At 41.5% G+C, this 23,485-nt stretch overlaps 2 protein-coding genes across 6 annotated transcripts in view; one reads left to right on the top strand and one right to left on the bottom strand.

Moving 5' to 3' along the window:
• The window catches only part of LYSMD4 (LysM, putative peptidoglycan-binding, domain containing 4), a 7,275-nt gene extending 311 nt beyond the window's left edge, over positions 1 to 6,964 (top strand). For 2 of the 3 annotated variants that reach the window (XM_010572038.1, XM_010572037.1), the window contains exons 2-3: positions 1,095 to 1,382; positions 5,524 to 6,964. In XM_010572038.1, the coding sequence (XP_010570340.1) occupies positions 1,110 to 1,382; positions 5,524 to 6,075 (825 nt within the window). In that variant the 5' untranslated portion in view covers positions 1,095 to 1,109 and the 3' untranslated portion in view covers positions 6,076 to 6,964. Of the gene's footprint in view, positions 1 to 933; positions 1,006 to 1,094; positions 1,383 to 5,523 lie in introns of those variants that run through there. The other variant, XM_010572036.1, reaches the window with a different exon arrangement.
• Positions 6,965 to 9,041: 2,077 nt separating this feature from the next.
• Positions 9,042 to 23,485, bottom strand: part of MEF2A (myocyte enhancer factor 2A) — a 93,509-nt gene continuing 79,065 nt past the window's right edge. For all 3 annotated transcript variants that reach the window (XM_010572035.1, XM_010572034.1, XM_010572033.1), the window contains 3 exons: positions 19,284 to 19,410; positions 13,660 to 13,786; positions 9,042 to 13,146 (listed from right to left, as the gene is read on the bottom strand). In XM_010572035.1, the coding sequence (XP_010570337.1) occupies positions 12,771 to 13,146; positions 13,660 to 13,786; positions 19,284 to 19,410 (630 nt within the window). In that variant the 3' untranslated portion in view covers positions 9,042 to 12,770. The remainder of the gene's footprint in view (positions 13,147 to 13,659; positions 13,787 to 19,283; positions 19,411 to 23,485) is intronic.

The raw sequence follows: 23,485 nt of genomic DNA, 5'->3' as shown, positions 1-23,485 counted from the left end.
CCCCCCCGCTCCCTCTTCCCGGGGCCCGAGGGAGACGGCGGGCCGGCCGCCGCCTGGCCGTGCAGCCCGCAGGCGCCGTCGGCGGCCCCGGAGCGGTGCCGGGAGCGGAGAGCCCGTCCCGCGGGGAGGGTCGCGGGGGTCCGGCCCCCGTCTCCCTGTGGTTGCCGGCACCCGGGTCGGCAGGTGTATTAGATCCTGGAGCTCTGCTGGCGCAGCCGTGACCCTGCCTGCAGACTGTGGGTGCCGTGCTCGGTGCTAATGAAGTGCCGTAAAATGGTAGTGGTTTCATCGTAAGGATTCCTTATGGGTAGATTGAGAATATTAAGGTCAATAGAGTTCTGTGAGAATGTGCGGTTTTCTTACCTGCGCGAAGGAAAAAAACTTACTTCTTTGAGGGGGGGGGGGCGCGGGAAAAAAGAAAGTAGCTTCCTAGTAACTTGCCGCTGTAGGCCTAGCAATAATTAAAACAAAGTGCTCAGGCAGGTTCTTGTCTTTATACAACAAAATGGCCTTGTCATTCAGGTTGAAGCTAAGGGTAGCTTGAGCTATCTTTATTTAAAAAAAAAAAAAAAAAGCACACTTCCATGAAATTAAAACGTGGATTCTTAAAGTGTAGAGAATTAAGGACTTCTGGAAACGTAACATAAAGGATAATTTTGGTCAGTTTTTATTGTGTATTGCTAGGACATCTGATGTGGTTCCATGGATTTTTTTTTTTTTTAAACCACAATTAAAGACACTTGGATCAAGTGACTCTGCTGCTTTTTTAATGAAATTATAGAAAGTTGCATTTAAGATGTGTAGCAAAGTAGTATTATGTAGTGGTTTGTCCACAGGTAGACAAAAAACCAGTTTGAAAATAATCTACCCATTGTTGAAGTTTCTGTACATTAACCTTTCTAGTATTTCTTGTCATTGCTGTTAGAATGGTATCTTTTGGATTTGCCCCTGAGAAGATCTGGGTAGAAGGAAAGCTTTGTGCATGTGTGCACGTAGGCAACTGTGGTGCACTTTTGTCCGTTCTCCCAAGTGTTACATGCTAAGAAATAAATACTGCTATTAAGGAAGTTCAAAATGTCTGGTTTTTGTTCCAGGTGCTGGTATAAAAGATGAGGCTGAATGAGAGCCGGACAAGATCCTTCCAGGCTCCTGTCACCATCCATAATTACCCGGGTAGGCAGGTGTATGTGTTTCCCAATGGCCGATCTGATTCGGAAGAGTCATCAGAGGAGGAACTCAATGTTACAGAATTGCGACCGAGAGGCAAGGAACAGCAGCGATGCAGCACTTCTCGGGACAGAGTTGGAGATGTGGTACTTCTGGAACGAGAGATTACAGAGGATGATAATCTTAACAAGCTAGCCCTGCAGTATGGTTGTAAAGTAAGAGCTATCTCTGTTTGTTTGGTTTTAATTACTTTAGAGGTATTTTACATGTACCTTAGTATCCAGAATTACAGGAAGGCATGCTGTTGTCTAATAGTTTTGACACTGAAAAGTGTTTGCCCTGTGTATTTCATGAATGGTCAATATCTGGGTAAAACTCAGGTGGAGAAAGGTGGAAAACAAAACAAAACAGAGTTCTTCAGCTAACAGCATAGGAAAATGTTGTCAACCCCACACCCTGTGTAACCTGCTTTCTTGTTTAATTTGGGTGACTAAGTGCAGCGTAGCAGTCATGATTTATACTTAGTTATTTAAGTGAGGGCAAAAAGTAGGAAGCTGAGTACAGAAATGAGGATCAGAGCCCTGCTTTCAAGGAGCATACAGTTTTTGAAGCAAACTGAACAGTACAAGGAAATGCCACTCTGATGGGGTCTAGTTTGGGGTTGTTTTATTTTTTTCATTTATTTTTTGAAAGTTACAAGCTTACATATTGCAAGGAAGGTCTAAGTATAACACGGGTCAACTTGGAGAAGGAGGGATGCCAAAGTCCAGGTCACAGAGTCCAGGTGCTGTCTGTGCATGTGGGTTTTGATTGTTGGCTGTCATACCCAGAAGTGTGTGTGGTTCAGCCATCTGCAGGCAGAAGGGAGTGCATGTGCACGGTGCATTTTCTCTGGAGTTGGAATATACTACAAAATACGTTTTCTTTGTTCAAAAGAAGAGCGCTTTATAGAAAAAACTGTTGAAAAGTTTAATTACCTGATCTGAACATTAGATGTACCCCATTGTTTAGCAGTTAAAGCTGTATTTTTAGAGCCTCCTTTATCTGTGAGCTAGACTGTGATTAAAAAGTTCCATGATGCGAACAATTGGACGGTGACCTGGATGAGGATAATGATACAGTACTGGCTCAACTGCTGCCAAACTATTGCAGCCTGTCTTGCTTAACAACACAACAGCTGTGTGGTGCAGCTGAAGCAAGAGGGTTTAGAGGAATTGCGACAATTCCTCCCCTCCCATTCCCTTAGAAACAAAAACAAAACAAAAAAGAAACCCTTCTAGGTTCTGCTGATGAGCCTGATGCGTGTGAAGAAGCGAGTCTGGTAGGACTTGAATAGGCCTTGATTGGCACCGGTAGAGCCTGAGAACTACAGAGCTGCAGCAGTTGTGACTATATGCTCATCTGTAAGCAGTAGCAATTGCGTCGTTGTTGCCACTTAACGCAGAATCTCAGCAGTTCAGTGAACTCAAAGGAGGAAGATTCTGAGCAACTTTTTTGCTTTGTGGCATGAAAAAACCTGCCATGCCCCCTGTACTGTAACTCAGGAGGACTCGGTCCCGTCCCTGCCATGACTGTTGATCTGCCTCCCCTGCTGCCCTGCTCCTGGAGCCTTTCAGCTCCAGCAGGTGCAGGTAGATCTACCCTGCCTGCCCTGCTGAAGGCTGCTGGGTTTGTCCAGTGGGGAAACCAAGCTGGTGGGGAGGGACCAGGTAGTCAGTGTTCTCTGCCCACAGGAAAAAAAAAACTGTCCCACTGCTTCCCTGCCTTCCAGAAAGGGCACTTCTGACTTGCTCCAAGTAAATTGAGGAGGTACAGAAATCCTTATTATTGGAGATTTGTGTATTTGTCTGTTTACAGGCTGGCACTGATCAATTTTCATGTGTTTTGTTTTACTTGCATAATTAAGCAGCTCCTGAAAGGCTACCAGGACATCAGTGAGGAAGATTTGTAGCCACAAATATATGCGACTGTGTTTAAAAAATCCAGGATGAACTTCTTGAAATCAATGAGAACTTGTAATTGGTTATAGAATCATGAGGGCCTGCTTGGGGTGGGAGTATTAAGACAGTGCAACAAATAGCTTTGTGTGTGCTACAGATAATGTGGCAGAAATGCAAAGCACTTCAAAATTCTCATTTTTACTCTTGACCATTTATAGTCCTGGCCTGCTTTTGGCATTCTTCTTAGCTGGGACAAGAGGAGCTTGCTGCAGCCAAAAAAAATGAGTACAGAAAATAAGCCTAAAAGGCTTGTGCAGCCGAGTGCTCTTGCAGGCTTCCCATCAGCTTTGTTTGTTGTTTCTGCGTGAGTGCTGCTCCACTTTCTGTTTCTAGAGCCTTAGCACAACATTGCAGTGTGTGATTGCAGACACTGCAGGGGATATTTGCTATCCCAATAATTTGCTTTCATTGGAACAAAACCAAAAATTGAAGCATCACCTCAGTTAGGAGGCTTTGGGTGAGATGATTGTTATTTCATAACTACATAATTTTGCAGGGCTTAAGTCCTGATGTTACGCTGGGGCAAGCTGCGAGGAGTCTGAACCAGCATTCCTTTCACCTCAGGAGCACCAGATTAGGATCTAGATTAAGCTTCCCATTTTCAGATTTCTCAAGCTTTGCAGAATAAGCGTGAGATTCAGGCGTTCATCTCCTCTCTGCCTTTCAGCAGAGTCTTGCTTTTTGGCCTTTCAGGCACTGGACGGTAGATGAGCTTGACGCGTGGTGCCCTGACAGCCTGTACGGGCAGGAGGGGAGATCCGCGGAGAGAAGCAGCTCCACAGGCAGAGCCGCTGCTGCTCCTCTCTCCTGTGGCCAGCTGCATGGCCCTCCAACCTGTGGGGCCTCCCTGCAGGGAAGGGAGGACTGCCTTCCCGTGGGCACCTCCTGCGCTGCTGGGGGTGGTACCTCCCCGCTCCTGGCAACCAGCCTGCAGGTATTCCTGAACATTTTTGCAATGGCAAAGGAGATGTTCGAGCTCCCTTCTAGTGTATTCGTGTGTTCCCTTTTAAAAGGAGGTCTTTGCCCTGAGCTGTCAATGATTTTGGCGCTGATGGCACCGGCGCATTTGCTTAGGAAGTGCTTTCTTGTTTTTAGTTCCTCAGTTTCTTTGGCAGCTTCAAGCTTGTGAGGGTGCAGTGAATGCCATTCGTACAGTAAATTACTAGATTTCTAAAAGAACAAATCAAACTTTCTCTGAAAGTGCAGTCCTCATACTGTGTCTCTTCTGTATGATGTATCGGGGGTGGTTAACCTGTTTGTGTTGCCTTTCTCTTTGGTTTGGGGTCTTGCTGCTTTTTCTGGTTTGCATCCTCCAGCCTTTCCCTTGAGGTTCTATTATGTCTCCTTGGCTGCTTTGGAGAGCTCCTTGCACACATTGACAGTTCTGTTCGTTTTCTTTGACAGAGGATTTAGGGCAACTGAGAAGTTCATGTACTTACTTATTAGGTGGTTGTGAGTGGACACTGTGTTAAGCTGTCTTCTCTTTATTTAATATTAAATGAAGAAACGCTGCCTTGCCTTTGTCTTTTCTTTGATACTGGCTATCCTTGTGACTTAGGCTGTATGTATGGTTTGTTCTTTCTTGCTCTTCTTACTGCTATTTGCATCACTGAGCTGGGTGGGAATACCAGTCACAGATGGGAACCCTACACACAAACCACCAGACATGGTCATGGATGCACAGAGATTATTGCCTCAAGCATACCTTCAGCGGGAGCATTTACCAGCTGTGGAGAAATGAGCTGTATGGAGCTGTAGTCGTGCAGAAGAGGGGTGGTGCTTGGGAACATGAGCAGAGGATGCCCACATCTATGTGGGAGATGCTCGCCTGCTCCCTTCCAGGCTGTGATCTTGCTTTCACAACTGTGGTATGCTCCAAAGACGGAGCTCTGTTCACTCTGAAATCACTTTCTGAGCAGAGGGAGGGTTTTGCCTGCTCATACTGATGTTGTCATCTCACCTTAAACACTCATGCATTATTTAAGGTATGAAAACTTTTTAAAAGGATCTGTTACAAAGACTCTTCTTGCCTTAACTTGGATTAGAAAGTAAGTGAGAGAAGGGTAAAGAAAGCAAAAGGAAGGAAAAACAGTATTAAGCAAAATACAGCATATGAGAGATACAAGAGCACTAAAGGAGTTTTAATAGACAGACTGGTTAATAGGGGACTTTCTATCCTGCAGGACCTGGAGTGTCCCTGGAACAGCTGGGAAGTCTCTGCAGAACACTAAGCCACTTGTAGCCAGGGTTTGCGTTTATTTTCTGACCACTGCTTGCACACTAGTTTTGTAGCTACTTCCTGCTTCAGTACTGGGTTGTCCTACACTAATATTCGTGTCCCTTTTGGATTCTGTAGGTTGCAGATATCAAACGTGTCAACAACTTCATCCAGGACCAGGACTTGTATGCACTGAAGTCCATCAAGATCCCTGTGAAGACCCACGGGCTCTTAACAGAGAAGGGCAGAGAACTAAGGCCGCTCTCAACTGTGGCCTCCCAGACCGGCCTGACGCTTGTAGACTTACCGGAGCCTGATGATGGTGCGAGCAGCTCTGCTGATGGCAGACACCTGAGTGACTACTTCAAGGGGATTGACAAGAGCATTCAGGATGCGGTGCAGGTGGAGGTCCAGCTAAATGCAGAGTATTGCATGGAAGCACTGGAGAGGCCGCTGCCTGAGTCAGGGAAGCAGGAGACTAGTAATGGTGCGGACTGTGGAATCCAGTGGTGGAATGCAGTTTTTATTATGCTTCTGATAGGAATTGTCCTGCCAGTATTTTATATCATCTATTTTAAAGCACAAGGCTTGGTGGCCCATACATCTAACACAACACTAACCTCAAATATTTCAACACATGGATTGGAAGGGAAATTGCCACAAAGCTCAGTTGTACAAAAAAAATCCTAAGGGGGAGAGAAAGCCAAATACAGCCTCTCCTCCCGGTGCAGGAGCCCATACATCAGTGACTCTGACTTGAGTGCGTTCAGGGGGATAACAATACAGATTATTTTTATTTTTTTAAGTAGCTGATATTGTAATCCTGAACTTGACTGAAAGTGAGGTGATGTGATTTTTATGGAAAAATGAGGATGCTTTGTTGCTTGTAAAGACAGATCATCAGGCAGCTGGCTTAACACTCATGAACTCTGTTGAGAGAAAGTATTTTGTAGCCATTTACTCATCTTGGTTGCTTCAGGTATTTCTTAATGCCTTCTCTAAGAAGTGAATCCTTTGCTGCTGAGATAAAGAGTGCAGTATTAATGTGGTGATTGGTAAGTTGGGGGTTTGCATTTTAAGAAAACACTTCTTGCTTAGAGTAGAAGCGGGGACTCTTCTATTTCTCTGAACTGTCATTTTTTATCTCTTGCATACCATGGCGGTTTTGGCATACTTAACCCTAAAATGATGACTTCTAGCATGTTAAGCTGGGGGTGCCATGCCACAAGGACAATGACAGCACCTCAGCTTTTTATCCTTTTGAGCAAATGTTTAAGCTGTGTTTATTAGGATGCTTCAAGCCCACTGCTGGGAAGGGTGAGCCCAGATCTCTTCTCTTCCCCTTGATGAAATCCGTCAGAGACTTCTCTTGAAATCCAGTGTCTCTACAGGTGGAGCTCATTGCAGAATCCGTGCTGTTGCCAGGGTACTGCATGTCCAAAGCCAATGCTTCAGCATGACTGCAGGTGGCCAAAGAGTATTGGAGGAGGACGTGAGTGTAGCGTTAGGCCTGTGGTACGCAGTATGTGCTTCTCAAAGGCTCGTTTGTTGGGGGGGAGGGCTAGCCAGTATTACTTTTTTTAAAAAAAAAAAAAAAAAGATAATCCATAATGGTGCACCTCAAACACCCCATTTCAGTCATGGACTTGAGCGTCCTTGTGTGTAGTCTTCATGTGAACGAGCATTGCCATTTCATTTGCAAGGTCTGGGAGGAAAGCCCTGCGTTACCTTAGACAGTCACAGAAGGAAGTGTAAATCCTTTGTAGGATGGGGACTGTGAAGCTGCTGATTGTTAAGCGTTTCTGTGAACTGCTGACATTTGCATGGAAAAGCTTCTGAGTGGGTAGGAAAAAACAATGACACTTTGGAGGCTGGTGGTGGTGTCCTGAGATGTAGGTAAGCCTTAGGTTGGTGCTGTTTAGGACAAATCAGTAAAAACTACGTGCTAGAAGTGAACAGGAAATGAGGCTTTGGGGAGCTTTGCTGCAGGGAAGAATTGGCCTCAAAAATTTAATTCAGCAAATTCAGGGACAGTGCGCAGAGATAAAGGCTCTCCTAGAACCAAACCCTGAGGTATTTTGTAGCACAGTTGCATGAAACCTGGCCTGGGATGAGGTGATGTATGATGTAAGCAGCAGCCCACTGAAAGCAGCTAGCTCTGTTTCAGGAGGGGTCCTGGCCCTTTCCTGGGCCACTTGTGCAGGGCTTGGCTGGTCTCCTGCTGCTGAGCTGGCAGCTGCAGTCATTGCTGAGGGTAAGGGGCACAGGGCTGGTGGGTGGGTGGAAAAAGCTGTTGTTTGGCTTTCCCTCCTGCCTTGTCCCAGGATCCCTTGTCCCAGGATTGGTTCCATTAAGCTGTTGGTGGGACAGCAGCCTGGCCCGAGCCTTTTCACCAGCGGGCATGGCTGCTGCCAAGAGCTGCTGGAGTAGGAGCAGGGGCAGCAGCCTTCGCAAGGCCAGACTGGTGCTGACCCTGCCAGGGCAAGGTGTCACAGCAGGGGAACTCATGAGTTGCTGCTTTGGTTTTTGTTGTGGGTTTGTTTTTTTTTTTTTAAAGCTTTAGTGCTGCTTACAGCCCTATGAGGGAAGGCTAAGCTGGGCAGCTGTGGTGTACAGGCATGATCTGCTTCTCCCCGAGGAAGAGCAGCCTGACAGCATCTGCGTCAGGGGGTGGGGGGGAGGCAGGACTGAGGCCTCCCAGCAACCTGAGGAACACCACACCAAGCAAGCAGAACCCTGGGATGTTACAATGATAACCTGTGTTTCCTGCAACCCTTAAAACAAAGTACTCAGGAAAGCCTGAGGGAACCTAATTTTGTAAACAAGGACTCTATCTTATACTGAAAAAAACCCCAACTTGTATTTTTCTTCTGTGAAGAAAATGTATCTTTCTTTGTTCAGGGTCGGGGGGCAGGGGGGGATTATTACATTTTCAAAGAAAGAAAAATGAAATAAAAGCACAAGGGGCACTACCCACTCCAGGCAGCTTATGCTTTTTGTTGTCTCCACCACTAGCCTATGCTGTGTTGCACAGCTGAGTGCATTCTTTGGACAGACAAGTGCCTTGCAGCATCTCCACCTGACCCCAGAAAAAGTAAGAATTCAGAACACCTTTCTCTGCCAAGTTTCTTCTTTTGCAAAAGCTGTTTGTTTCACAGAGCCCCCTCCAGCTGCAGGGAGCTTGTGGGGTGCTGCCATTTCCTTATTGCTCGTTTCACAATGCAGAACTGCAGCCAGCCAGGCAGGGCAGCGAGGGGAACAGGGCAGTGCTGCACTCTGCCTGCAGCCACCCCACCAGCTTCCTGGCAGCCCCCTGCCTGCCTGCCTGGCTCAGGGCAGCACCTGCAGCAAGGGACAGGAGCAATGGCAGGAAGAGGGGGAGGGAAGGAAGGGAGGGCTTGCCTTCGGTTCACCAGTCAGAATTCACCCAGGTCTTCCTGCAAGTTTCTGTAAGCATTGTGTAATAAGGTTCTTGCAGGGCATCAGTTCGTAATTTGAAGTAGTAACAGGTATATGTATCCCCCCAAAATCCATACTAAAAGAATCATTGCTGCAGGTCAAAACCAATGCTTCAAAACTGAATCAGGTAGCCGGCAAGGGGGGCAAAGATGTGCCACACAGGAAGACTCGCTCTGCAAACACGAGAGAGGCTGGAGTACACAGTAAAAGCCAGTATCTTTACTTTAGTGAATGCAGGATACAAATATTTTACAACAACCTCTAGCATTTTCTTAACCATTTGATAAAAAGTTCACTAGAATATTTATTGTATATTGAAGAAAAAACAACACATTCAGGGAAAAAAATTGAGATTAACTTATTTTTTTCTTAAAAGATTCGTCTCAAGGATGGCAACAAAGTCCAGCTTGTGCCGCCAAACGGCTTATCAGCATTAAACCGTGAACAGCTTCTTTGTGAACTGTTGACTACAAACATTTACCAAATACATAAATCTCTTTTAAAAAAGCCATTTTAAATATAGCAAAGCAGTGTTCTCTTGCACAGCAAAGTGAAGAAAGTTTCTACTAAGATTTAAATGTTTACATTTATTAAGTCTTTCTTTCACATTCTAATTTAACTTCTTCCCATGATCAATTGTTAGGAGTTATTTTGTTCCTTATTTACTATGTATTTCTTGTGCGCACAGTAATTCGCAAGTTTCTGATGCATTAGTGTCCTTTAAGTGAAAGGAAAGGCTAAAGCATTTTTCTCTGACGAATCCCTGATAACGTGTATTTTTAAATACTATAGTGAGAGCTCGAAGATGGAGAGGTGATTTGTCACAACAAAGATAAAAATCTTAAATCATTCAGGCTTGAAGGGGTTCAGATGAGGACTGGATCCCCTTGCAACTTCATTCAGTATAGTTAATTAAAAAAAGTATTTTTTACCTGTTGAAATACCTGTGCTATGTCATCTTTTTTTTTTTTTATAAAACATTTTTACAATTCCTAAAAAAGTATGTTCCAAAGTTAGTTACTTGTTATTAAAAATCAGGATTCCCGTTTATTCAACGGCATGAAATTCTCCCCCCCAACAGGGGAGGTCTGTGGAAAGACTTGTTCTGCCAAGTCTGTTAGAGGGTTTGGGGCAACATGTGAACAGTCCCAGTAGCAGTTCTTAAGAACAGATTGATTATTAGTTGTTGGGTTTTTTTTTAATTCATTGGTGCAATTTCAATACAAACTCTAACCCTTATGTAGCTTTTTTCTTAAAGAAAACAGTAATAGTACTGTTTAAAAACCTGCATAGAAATAAAGACTATTGAGATACAGTCAGCAAAGCCATCTTATAAGGCACACAAGAAAATAGACAGTAAATGTGAATGCAGAACTCCCACTCAGATGTACAGCAAAGTTCATATATGTGCATAAATAATGAAAAAAATCACATAACTTTCCAGAGCAGTAAAAGGTTCTCTGAAGTGGTAAGTGAATTCAGTCACTTTGGAAAGAGAGTTGCCATTAGAAAGAGTCTCATTTCCCTCTATGCTTCAGTAAACCGGTAACTAACCACAAAAAATGGAGAGTAATTGCCAAAGGTAAGTGGCTGAAAACCGAATGGAAACCTGTATGCTTTTTAGAGGTTACCATGACAACAAGAGATCAGGATTTGGAAGCTGTAGGTACTAAGACTTTGTTCTTCAATCACACATTAAAGCAAGCACCCGAGGAGGGAGCTGTCCCCCTTGGATTTCCATTTCTCACACTTAGTTACAGTATCAAGGAAGTGATTTTTTCTAATTGCCAAAACCCCCCAAATTTAAAGCCCAAGCAAAAATGTAATGACTATCAGGGATAACTTTAAAGGAGACCAGATAATAAAACAGCACTGCAGGTAGTTTCCTCCCCAGAAGAAGAACTCCCAGCAGTAAGATTTAGTTTTTGGTTCCCCATACAGAAGCTTCGCAGGTGCAGGGAGAGGAGATGCACAGCGAGGACCTGGAAAAAGACCCGATTTCAACAAGGCAAGGACATGCCCCAGAGTGGAATGGGCTCCCCCAAACCCAGCTGGTGTAAGCTGGACTGGTCTGAGCAGGGCTGAGGAGTGACCAGGAGAGAGGACACTGCCCTTGCTGTCCCTGCCCTTCCCTGACCACACAGCCAGGCTCTGCAAATAAGATCACGCTACTGAATCCAAGTCCACAACAAAACCTCCGAGCTAGGCCTTGCGAGACGATGGGGCTCTGGCTTCCTCGCTCCGCTTCAAGGAAGCAGCAAATTTACTTCTGTGGCTGCGGCTTTATCCCAAACCACTTACCAACTTAAAAAACCTTTTGTGCTCCTCTGATATGTGTTATTTCCCTATCATGAGAAATTAGGTCAAGTTTTTCCACTGTTTTTTTTTCTTCCTCCTCAGAAGAGGCAGCTTTAAAATGATGCCTTAAAATGTGTTGTAACAGATTTTTTATATTTATGCAGGATGAACTTAACACCGGATTTTTTTTTTTTGCCGCTTTGCTATTTATATACATATATATAAAATGTATAATGAAGCTTAACCATACAGCACAGAGATTACAATTTAACGGCACACATTCACCACCAGTGAGGGGGAAAACCCCTTTATACACCCTCTGAAAAATCTGGATAATAATATTAATAATAATTAAAATCCAAAGAAAGTACAGTATATTTAACAAAATAGTAAATATTAAACAGTGAATACTCTACTTAATAAGGACCTCGCCTTTTTTCAAGTTGGCGTCAATCCACAAAAATATACTTTTTAATCTGGTGAACGTACAATACATAGGTACTTACACCAAAGGTGATAATATATTTAGGATGCTATATACACAAAGAGTTTGGCTCAAATTTAAATTTACATATAAGTGTTCATGGCTTATTTTTCCCCCAAGGTTCCGCCTGCAAGTTTTTCCTTTTCATCTTTGAAAGCAAAAACTAGAAAGTCAAAATAAGATAAAACTATACTCTACAAAAAAGCTACAACATACAGCTTTGGCTTATATAAATAATTCATAGCAGAATGTGTTCAAAAGTACTGTATATAACTTTATATATAGTCTTCAATTCATTAGGGTATTGTTTTCTTTAATATAAAATATACATGAGCTAAAATCCGTTTCTATATTTTTCAAAGGTATGAACGTAAAAACAAATTTGTCAAACATATTCCAATTATAACTTAATATATTAATTTTATTTTGTTAATGTTCTATTTTCTAGGCTAATATTTTCTGAATATTTCATGCGAGTTCTCTATGTCTCTCTCTCACTCATTAAAAAAATCACTTCTTTGACCCAATACACTATTTTATTTTTTTTTTGCACGTGCAAAACAGGGTTTTTGTTTTTGTATGTCTTATAGCATCAGCCCTTCTCCATGCACCCTCTGCAATAGAGACCCATGCCAGGTTGGGTAATATAAAGGTCATTTTATGTACAGTATTGCTTTCTTCTTCCTGCTTTTCTACTGCTCTGCTGCTACAAAGCATTATTTCTTAACTACAAGTAACCATACAGCTTGAATAAAAACACACAGGGACATTACTACAGGCGAGCCCTCTTGGTTTCTGCGATCTAGTGTGGTAGGATTACAATGCGGGTACAACGTTTCTTTGCAAAACAGGTTATATTATTAAAACAACAAGTCCAGGTAAGTGCCAGACTAGATCAATACCTACAGGATTGTTCTGTTACATTTTACCATGGGACATCTGCAGCTATACAAGAAGTTTGTCATAAGTGCCTGATGATTTTGTGTATGCTACACACACTCGCACATATATATGCATGTGAAGATATATATATGCATGTATGTATATACATATAAATATACTTATTTCATGTCCTTATTTATAAATTTAGATATGTCAGGACAGTTCATTTTGAGAACAAAACTGAAGAGGCAACACTGCAAGCTTATGTCACCCATGTGTCCATCCTCATTCGTTTTACCGATGGACTCTCTCTATCTTCTGAATTCGGTGGCCGTCCCAGCACGACAGGTGAATGGAAATCGCTTCTCGGGTCTTCCCGATCGCTGCCGTCGTAGGAGCTGCTGGAGCTGCTGAGACTGTCAACAGGAGAGCGACCCATTTCCTGCCGCGACTGCTGCTGCTGCTGCTGTTGCTGCCCTTGCTGCTGCCCTTGCTGCTGCTGCGGTTGTGGCTGCTGTTGCGGGAACCCAGAGGGAGTTACACGGTCCCGGGGAGGTGAAATTGGTTCAGATTTTATGTTGATGTTTTGGTTGGTATTAATGGATAAATTTGAACCCTGAGATAGCTGGCTGCCAGTACTGGGAAAAAGAAAACCAAAAGGCAGAAATAAGAAAACAAGAAAAAGGAAAAGAAAGTGACAATTCACGTGCCTGTGTAATGGTGTGGTCTTGTGGTTCAACACCCCCAAAACGAGCATGTAAATAAACGCAACTTACTGAAGTGAAGAAACAAAGTTGAAAAAAGCATTAATTAAAAGGTCTGAACGCATTTATAGAGGTTAAAACCAAAGAGAAATAGTTTCTGTTTCCAAACATTTAAGTTCATGACTCAGGTGACTCCTTTGCAAGAAGCTGGGCCTGCAGGGACACGGCTTGTCTGCTTGAGGACTGACCTGACAGAAGGGACAAACAACACGAAATACAAACGGTTTTGCAGCCAAGAAGCAAAACTTGAAAGGCAATGCACCACCGCCAGCAGACGAGAAATTAAAACGGTCTTGCGCTAAGTATTCCCCGGTGCAGATTATTCAGCTTGAAGTGGCAGAAGTTCCCGAGGGAGTGCAGCACTGTAACATTACCAGGTGTACTTACACAAGAGAGCTGAGGGCTGCTGGACCGAGATGGTGCTGTTGCCAGGCAGATACCTGCCCTAAGGACAGCATTCCTGGGGAGTTAAATCCCTGCAAGGCAGACAGGTCTGCACTAGTCAAGGAGTAATCTAAGAGGGAAAAACAAATAAAAAAGAAAGTTCTTTATAATAGTTTTTTTTATATATATATATATATATTTATATATATATGTGCGGACACACACATGCATATAAATAGATGAGAATAAATGTGATATACGCACACACACGCAAATATAAAGGCTTTCTGCCCAAAACAAATAAAGGCAAGTGACCCTGAGGAGTCCAAACGTGAAAACTTTGAAGTGTGGGAGCAGGGCTGGGGCTGGATGCCTCAGGGATGGTATGAGCAAAGTCACTGCAACTGGGAGCCTTAGTGACCCCCTCCTGTCCACTCCGTTTGTGCAGTCTTACTATAACATATCACATTCTCTCTCTCCCCACAACAGTTTCACTCATTACTTCACATCTGGTTCAATTGTCATCTCTGTATCAAATAAACAAAAGAAACCTCTTTATTTAGACCAAAGAAATACTATTATGTAGAAATACAACTTAAAAGGATAATAGAAAATACAACATGTTCCTCATCAACAGCCAATGGCTGGCTGTTAGTTTTGGCTAGGCTGTAGCACTTAGTTCTCATGAAGTCATTTTCACTTTATCGTTATCACTCCTGCTTTTCTTTCAGGTTTTAAAACAAAGCTGCAAACACTTCTCTGCTTTTAATTATTTTGTAATACAGGTTCCTTAAAATAATTTCTAGTCTCTTGAGAATGCCACAAAATGCTAGCAGCCAAACTTACTTTATACTGCCAGCAGATGAACCAAAAAATTCTGCTTAAGTAGGGTTTGTGTTTGGGGTTTTTTTCTTGTTTGTTGGGGGTTTTGTTTTGTTGGTTTGTTTGTTTAGTATTGTCCTAAAATGACAACACCATTGTGATTTATCTCTCTTGAGATAAGCTTTCTTGAACAATTTCGCCATTCCCATCCACCAGCTTGCTCGCTGCGGACAACCTCTAGGTTTCCTTTTTAACAGCCTACAAAGGAAGAGGAGCCCAGTGCCAGCAGGGTATCAGGCTCTTCAGAGATGCATCACTGCAAGAATCTTCCTCAAGACCTTGGGAATCCCAGCTGCATGCCAGCAGGTGAAGCAACTTAAGCTGCCTTTTTCTTTTGGTTTCATTTCCTCTTGGCTGACATTTTTACTGGAACCCTGAAAAACCCTCACAAGTATTTCTGCCCAAATTCAGATTTTTCCCAAGCTGATGGATCCAAAGCCCTTCTACAAGACTTAAAAAAAACCAAAACAAACAAACAAACCCCCCCAAAAAACCAAAACACCAAAAACCCCCCAAACACCACACACCAAAAAACATGCCCTCCAATGACTAGGACATGCACTCAACCTTCAGAGCAGCCAGACCTATGACAACCCGCCCGTGTAGCAAAAAAACGCTTGACACTGATGTACTGTTCTGTGCCAATGGGATTTCTGTAAGAGCAAACCTGAAGAAAATGTTTATAGAAATTCAGTTTCCATGTATTTTTTTTCTTTGCAATTATAGCTTTTATGATAATGGACAATTAACTTCTGGTACTTTAGACAGAATGTGTCTGATGACAGGGGTTTGAGGAGATTCTTTTCCAAAGAATACAAATGCCACTATACAGTTAGATGCACTATCGCTTCCCTAAATAAAAAAGCAAGACAGCAATTTCTATACATGAGTGACTTGATACAAGAGTCGTACAGACAGAAGAGTGACTTCTATGTGATGGAAACCATTACTGCTGTGACCCTAACAACAAGATACCTTTGAAGTTCACACCTCTGCAAAATAACTGACCTAAAGCCAGTAATATAATTTATGGCTAGATACGCTCTGCTCAAGTATAAGTTACTATTTAACTGATCTCTGTGGTTTTTGAATGTTTTTTAAAAATGCCTAGACTGTTTTAGAACAAGTAACTCTGTTCATTCTGGCCCTTCCTCTAGTAATCTGCAGAAAGAATACACTATTTTATATAACTCGTTTGTGCAAAACTGATATCCAACGTTTTAATTAAGGGTCTAAGAGGTGAATCTATCCCTTCCATCCTTGAAAAAAACCCCTATCAATCCAGAAAAACAATTTAGGTATCTAAATTTTATCTTAGCCCTTGAACTGCAAAACTGAAATTGCTATGTAAGTGGTGACTACCCTAAGAATACCCAGATGACAATTTGGTTTCGACATCAAATTTCTTTTTTTGCAAATCCCCTGAAAGGTTCAATCTAATAGAAACCATTTTAAAGTGTCTGAAAAACACTAAAGGCTAAAAGCTTTTCACAAATCATTGCATTATCAAAGGAAATGGGCTGTTTTTTAAAAACTGTATCCCGTGGTAACAGCACTTGTCCATTGCATAGGACAGCAGTTTCAATCGTCTTTGCTGATTCCTGAGATTCGACTACAGCCCCTCTCATTTTTTTGATATTTTAGTCATCAGTTTACAGGTTATTCTGGATGATGGATGTGCACAACAGTGCCTCCTAAAACAATATCAGACTGCATGAGAGAATGAAGGGATTTGTCAGGTGACAGGTAAAACTCAGTGTGGGTCTTCTGAGCAGCGACCAGAACTACTTGTTTACTTTAAACAGCCATTAAATGCACTATATAAACAATCTTTGTGGCAAGTATCAAACGAAGATCTGTATGTCCAGCAAATTCATACTTAAGCTTATAATCCAAAACAAGTCACCAAGCACAATTCTTTACTCTGCTCATTTTACTGTTATTGCAACCCCATCTTCTCCTTCATTCATATCTTTAGACTTTAACCCCCCTCGGGGTAGCGATTATTTGCATAAATTTTCAACAATTTAGCTGGGTGCTCCCGCAGTGGATTTACTGTTGCTGATGACTAAACGGTCCCTCTCAAAATGCAAACCTCCTGCATGACAGTAACTGCCTGGGGCAGTGCCTCGGAGGCAAACCCATGTAGAAAGCGGCCGAAGGGTAGTAGATGTCAGTTAATGAGCACTTTAATACAGAAAGATACAGAAAGACCCGAGTTGTTTGGATGGAAGATGGCTACAAGTCTAAACTAAAAACTGTAGTGAAGACTTTCAAAGCTAGTAAAAGTAGAGAAAATGTATAAAATCCCATCTTGGGGGGCGGGGGGGGGGGGTATTTTGAATGGATGGCTGCTCTATCTATTTCATCTTCCAGCCTTACAGACTCCTGACAGTGCCCCTCCTTGCAGAAAACAAAGAAGATTCCAAAACCTCTATATCACTCAGGTTTTGGTCATTTTCTACAAACCTTGAAGTTTTTTTTGATTTGTCCTGACCTTTGCACAAAAGTAAGAACATTAGGTCACTGATAATAGGCTAGTGCAGTGTTTTTTACCCTTTCTTAAATTTATTATCACAGAGGTGCCACCAGCGTTGCTGATGAGCTCAGCTTTGGGTGGCAGCAGCAGGTACATTTTGAAGCTGGCTGTAGCATGCTGTCTGACATTGGGGTAGCTCCTGATCTGTTCTCAGAGAAGCCACCGCTGTGGCTTGCGTGTGTCCCCGTCCCCCTTCCCCCCCACCGCCACCAAAACCTTGCCACATAAACCCAACACAGTGGCTCCTTAAGGAAAAATAATTTATTCCTTCCTAGTATGCCCTCCACTGCTTCCCAGGTTCCTGAGCATCTCATGCCTGCCAGCTACTTGTGTATAGCCATCAAAGACTATACAGGCTGAGTGAAAAGACGCTACTGGGGAAATCTCCTCTGCTGGAGGCGTGGATCTTCCCAGATTCATAGAAAGAAGAGAAGAACACTCTCGGGTCCTTCTGTCTAGCCAGAGTTGATCAGCTATAAATGCAAGCTCTCCAGTGTAGCTCTGTTCCTAAGAGCTATCGTTGCAGAAGAGAGAAGTAAGATTTTTTTATTTTTATTTTTTTTATAATTTGAAAGCCTACCAAATAAGACTTAAACATTGCCAACACAGTGGCTCCTCATTCAGAAATTCCTGTTTTAACAAATTATAGCACTTGCATTTGAATGTCTTAACTAGACTTCATCTAAAAAACGGAACTGGGGAATTATTTCCTTTGTTTTCCTTTTTAGTTTTAACCAATAGCTATTTTAACTCTGACTTACAAAATTTATTGACACTTATCTGCAATGTAGTTTCTCTGCAGGTGCACTTGAAAATTAAACTGTGCATCACAGATCAATGGTAATCAACCAGACGGTACCAAGGCTGCAGCCTTTCAAGGAAATGATTACAAAAATTCCTTCACCAATTACACACAGGGACCCTAACAAATAAAGAACCTTGAGATTGAAATCAAAATTACCTCTATTGGTATGGAGACAAAGTAGGAAGCACCACATCATGAACTACTTTCCAAGCCAGCAAACCAATTATCAGTTACATTACAAAATTCCTTGCATAACACCCATCTTGGATAAAAAGTAGTTTGAAGGTCCTTCAGATAATAGGGACTCACAAAGGTGAAATGCTGACAATGCCTCCTGTCATGGTTTAACCCCAGCCAGCAACTAAGCACCACGCAGCTGCTCACTCACTCCCCCGCCACCCAGTGGGATGGGGGAGAAAATCCGGAAAAGAAGCAAAACCCGCGGGTTGAGATAAGAACGGTTTAATAGAAGAGAAAAGAAGAAACTAATAATGATAATGATAACACTAATAAAATGACAACAGCAATAATAAAAGGATTGGAATGTACAAATGATGCGCAGGGCAATTGCTCACCACCTGCCGACCGGCACCCAGTTAGTCCCCGAGTGGCGATCCCCCGCCCCCACTTCCCAGTTCCTATACTGGATGGGACATCCCATGGTATGGAATACACCGTTGGCCAGTTTGGGTCAGGTGCCCTGGCTGTGTCCTGTGCCAACTTCTTGTGCCCCTCCAGCTTTCTCACTGGCTGGGCATGAGAAGCTGAAAAATCCTTGACTATAGTCTAAACACTACTGAGCAACAACTGAAAACATCAGTGTTATCAACATCCTTCACATACTGAACTCAAAACATAGCACCGTACCAGCTACTAGCAAGACAGTTAACTCTATCCCAGCTGAAACCTGGACACCTCCCCATGAGTCCCCATCTCACTGTCGATAAAGAGAAGGAGGAGAAGGCCCTGTCTGGGCTTTGTACATCTGGGCTTTTTTGTAAACTGAAAGCCCCAGCAGAATCCGATTCCCTCCTGGTGTTGGAACTGAGCAGAGCAGAATAAAAGGGACAGTATGCTCAGAAGTATCAACTAGTGCTTAAATGTGGGGCATTTTGGTTCTCAGATGGATAGCTTGAATACTACTGCTGTAAGCAATGCATTTTATTGTGTGTCTCTGTATTCAGCTGTGTACAACCTGACTGAAAGCTTCTTCCTGATGAAAGTCTCAACATTTACACATTTTACAAACTAAAGGCTCATTTTTGATGAATAAAAGCCTTCATCTGAACTGAATATGAAAATACAGTGAAGTGTCATAGAAATGCAAATTTTCTGGGCTTACAAATCACAAAAGCCTTGTACATCTGACAAATCAAGCCACTTATTAAAAACAATGCTTACCAGTGTTGTAGGCAGTAGGCATGGCCGAATACACCAGTCCCTGCGGAGGCAAGCTTGGAGTTGTCACAGACACCACAGGGGTAGCAAGAGGCTGTGTAGACTGAGAACTACTTATCCTTTGGGTATTCTATAAATGATTAAAAACAACAACATGTCTTGTGATATCAGTTAGAACAATGGAAAATCAAGTGCTAATATAAAAATAGCATTCAATTAAAATGTGTTTCTTTGCTTTATTTTTTAGTTATGAATACATCCTTTTTGTTCAGGATAGATTTTCTAAACAAGCCAAAACAGTTCAAGACAACCAAAATGATCTTGGCAAACTGAAATGAAAAATTAAGACTCACTGGTCTACTTCCCGTGCATGCAGATTCCAATAATGTTAGAGTACTAGGACATTAAAATAAATGCAATTTCTTAGGGATATACACAACAATTCTCAGAAGTTCTTAAGTGATTTAAGAGGTTTTAGTCTTAATTTCTAAAAGGGTTTTAGTGCAGATGGCGAGGTGCAGTTCCACCAGAAAAGAGTCTCCCACTTCCCAGCTGTTTATCCAGTTTTCAAAATTTTAGCTGCCAGTTTTGACACTGTGCTGACTACACCTGTCCTGAAAGGAACACAGAGATCTTCTAAATTTGTGTTGATAAGACTGCAGTGATAAAATAATCTTGCTGTTCCCATGGTTCCTGAGGAACTGAGAGAGTACTTGTTATAATGCAGATAGGTTTCAAAGCAAATGACATCTGAGTGCACACAGAGCAACTGTGCTTTTTGAACAGGAAAAACAGCTAAAGCAGATTATCTAACTGTAGGCACAATGTGGCTTTTTAATAACAGTCTGTCTTTCCCATATACCGGAATGAACATCTGTAGCAAACATATCACGCAAATTAAGCTCTTTAAACAAATTTGCTGTTTAGAAAACGTATTAAACACTGTAGTGAATACCACCAGACAGCAAAGCTGCTCTGTCACAGAATATACTACTCTTCATGGAGGCAACTTTAAATCTTTCTTCACAATATGCAGTTCAACAAATTTGGCCATGCCAGATACTGTCAAGAGCAGGAAATGCTACATGCTTTTATTTTCAAACAACAGATACTTAGTTTTACCTACACAAGTCTTCGAAATACTAGAAGTAGTAGAAGTCTCTACACCCTGTATTTCTACATTCTTACAGAACCATTCCCGATTAGGGAAGCTGGATTTCAAACTGCTGGAAATATGTTTTTAAAGCAAGCCTCTCTCTACCTCTGAAAAAACATTTGCTACAATAGTAGCATTTTTTTCATCTCTTTGGTAGAGTTCCATTTCCTAGCTTTAAAAGATTGAAGCTACTACTACTTTTTCCTTATTTCAGACAGGTATATAAGTATTTCAGTATCTGCAGCACTTAATTTTCTTCTCCACTCTGATCTTGAGAGAGCTAGCAGTATTAAAAATTCATGATTCCCTTTATAATAACTGAATGAGCAGGTACAGAAACAGGGCTGTATTCAATTTTAAGCTTAAACCAATGAAGATGAATTGAGGGTTATCAATCCTTAGCTTCTATCTTTCTAATCTAAAGAAAAAAAAGTATACCACAGCTACTATATTAAAATTAGCTACAACCTTCCACTGGCTGCCAGCTTCTGATCTCTGTTTTGTCTGTTGAAAGCCCACCTTTGAGGCTCGTAAGAATTTGGAGGCTCTTTAGCATTTGTTCAGCAGATATACCCACTCTGCTTCAGAGCTCCCAGATTTTAAAGCTCTAAGTCACAGAGAAAGTCCCACTGATTTTCTGTGTAATTTATCCCTTTAAATCACTCACGTACTTCTGAAAATCTCTGCTAGATGAAGTTTATCTGGCATAAAGACATGTTATTAGAGCAGATTTTTTGTGTGTGTCAGGAATTGACCTTTTTCCAAAGCTTTCTTGGATGGCAGCCTATGAAGTTGGGATTACTGTATAATGGAAAAGTTAAGAGGAGTACACTGGGAAACAATCCAGACCAAAGGATTTCCCCATGGGATTTTTTTTTTTTTTTTAGTGGCTAATAAAGGTGGTTTTCTGAGGTAATTTATTTCTGAATATAATTCCTGAACATACAGCCATACAAAGACACTAAGAAATACTTAGATGTGTCTAATATTTGTTGTACTTGGAGATTCAGCCAAAGATTCATGATAAATTTAATTAATTCTTTATTATTTTTTAAACTGGTGCAAGTGATAGCAGTAACAGGAAAAATTCAATATCTTTATTTCATGCTATGCTACCGTTCTTACCTATTTTTCATATTCAGTGCTCAGTTCCAACTATACAGAATGAATGTTCACAGACATGGTTTGGAACTGCTTTCTAGCATTGGAATTAGCATCAGAAATTCGCATAATAAGAGACGTAACGTTGCAGGTATACTTCCTTTACCACGTTTGAGGAAGACACTACTGCATTTTCTTTGTGTGAGCTTTCTTCCCCCAACAGATGAGCCCAGTTTTTAAAACCACTAGAGGGACCACGCTCCATACAGTATCCATAAACCAACCTGCCACCGTCAGCAAGCTGCATTATTTCACACTGCAAAGAGCATAACAGTTTTTTAGCAGGCAAGAATACCTTAATTCAAGGGCTTTTGCATTAATTCCAACTGCAATGATATTTTGATTAAGTGTTTTTGCGTTGAATTAGAGCTTTACTACTTGCACTGGAAACCAGACACTTCTCTATAAAGGTGAGAAGAACATGCATGATAGCTGTTTAACTGCTCAATTAGCAAATCATTCCAATAAACCATAAAAACTTCAATACTGACTTTCAAAAGTAATTTCCCCTTACTTTTGTAAATCTATTGCTAACATTTAAGATAAAAATTAACCAACAGCATGCATTCATGAAGAAGTTTATCTAAACCACTACATTGCATGCTTTCATGCAATTAAGAGCCTCATATTAGCAACAGGTCCATGTTCAAAAACGAATCAAGGTATGTAAATAGGCAGACTTCTTTGTGTATCTTTACAATTGCACTTGGATGCAGCATCTTCTGCACGGTTTGTGCTACAGCAGCTAAACAATTTGCAAATTGCTCTAAAAATAAGTTACAAATTATTTTAGCCTTATGTTATTTTCCAAACAGAATGCCAAATTCTAAAACCTTTTAGAAAAAATAGAGAAAACACAAATCCCAAGAGTTTCCTTTCAAAAGCAGAGTATCTTTCCACTGGAAAAAGGTAGAATTATTCGTTTGCAATTCTCTATTCCTTTTGGTAAACAGGGAACACCCCTGTGGTTTGATAATCTCACACAAGATGAAATAATTCTAAACTCCAAAAAGGTGACCTCACCAGCAATGATGTAATCTACTTGAAAATAAGAGAAGTAATACAGGGCTTGTGTTACAATCTGAAGAACTTAAGTGAAGCCACTTTCTAAAAATATTCCACTAATATAGGGGATGATGTGGTTATTTATATTTTACAGAAAAGACAGTAAATATCCTACACACATGGACAGTTACTCTGTAAGGCTCTTTTCCAATGTTCCCTCCAAGAAAAACAGAAATATTTTCAGGAAAAGAAAAAAAATAGACGTTTACAAATGGAAAGCACTAGACTTTGGATGCATTTTCAACTTGAATTGGTTGGGTTTTGAGTTTGATAAAACAAATGTATTTTCATCTGCTACCAAGGGAACACTGGAATTATTTAATATACGCAATGAAACTACAGTTAAAAAGCTGTAGTAAAAGACATTTTCAGCATCTTTCTCTCTCTCATCAAACAGTAGCCCAAACTCACCAACTCCAATTCATCCTCCTCCGACTGTACTCAGCAAACAAGAGGGATAACACAGTTACTAAAAATAGCATTGCTTTCAAAGTGAAAAAAAAGTCACGCTTGTGCTTCAGGATTTTTATTTATTTTCATTAATAATGTGAATGTGCCACCTGATTCTGTAAATAATATGACTAGGAAGTATAATACTTTACATAATTTGGGTCAATTAGAAAATACCGTACTGAAAGAACACATGCTTTGGCAAAATTAGTGCAGAAAGAGCTTAGTAACAACAAGGACACAGCTACACGTTGACAACACATGTAGATACAGAGCATGGCAGTTTCTGGATGGACTGATCTAATAAACATCCAGCGTAGTAACAGAATATTTGTTCACATACAACCATCATACCATCCCAGCATCTCTACTC

This window comes from Haliaeetus leucocephalus, unplaced genomic scaffold (genome assembly GCF_000737465.1).
Source record: "Haliaeetus leucocephalus isolate CR32 unplaced genomic scaffold, Haliaeetus_leucocephalus-4.0 Scaffold339, whole genome shotgun sequence".
NCBI lineage: Eukaryota > Metazoa > Chordata > Aves > Accipitriformes > Accipitridae > Haliaeetus > Haliaeetus leucocephalus.
The sequence above is the reverse complement of the archived record's forward strand: the minus strand, read 5'-3'. Positions and strand labels throughout refer to the sequence as shown.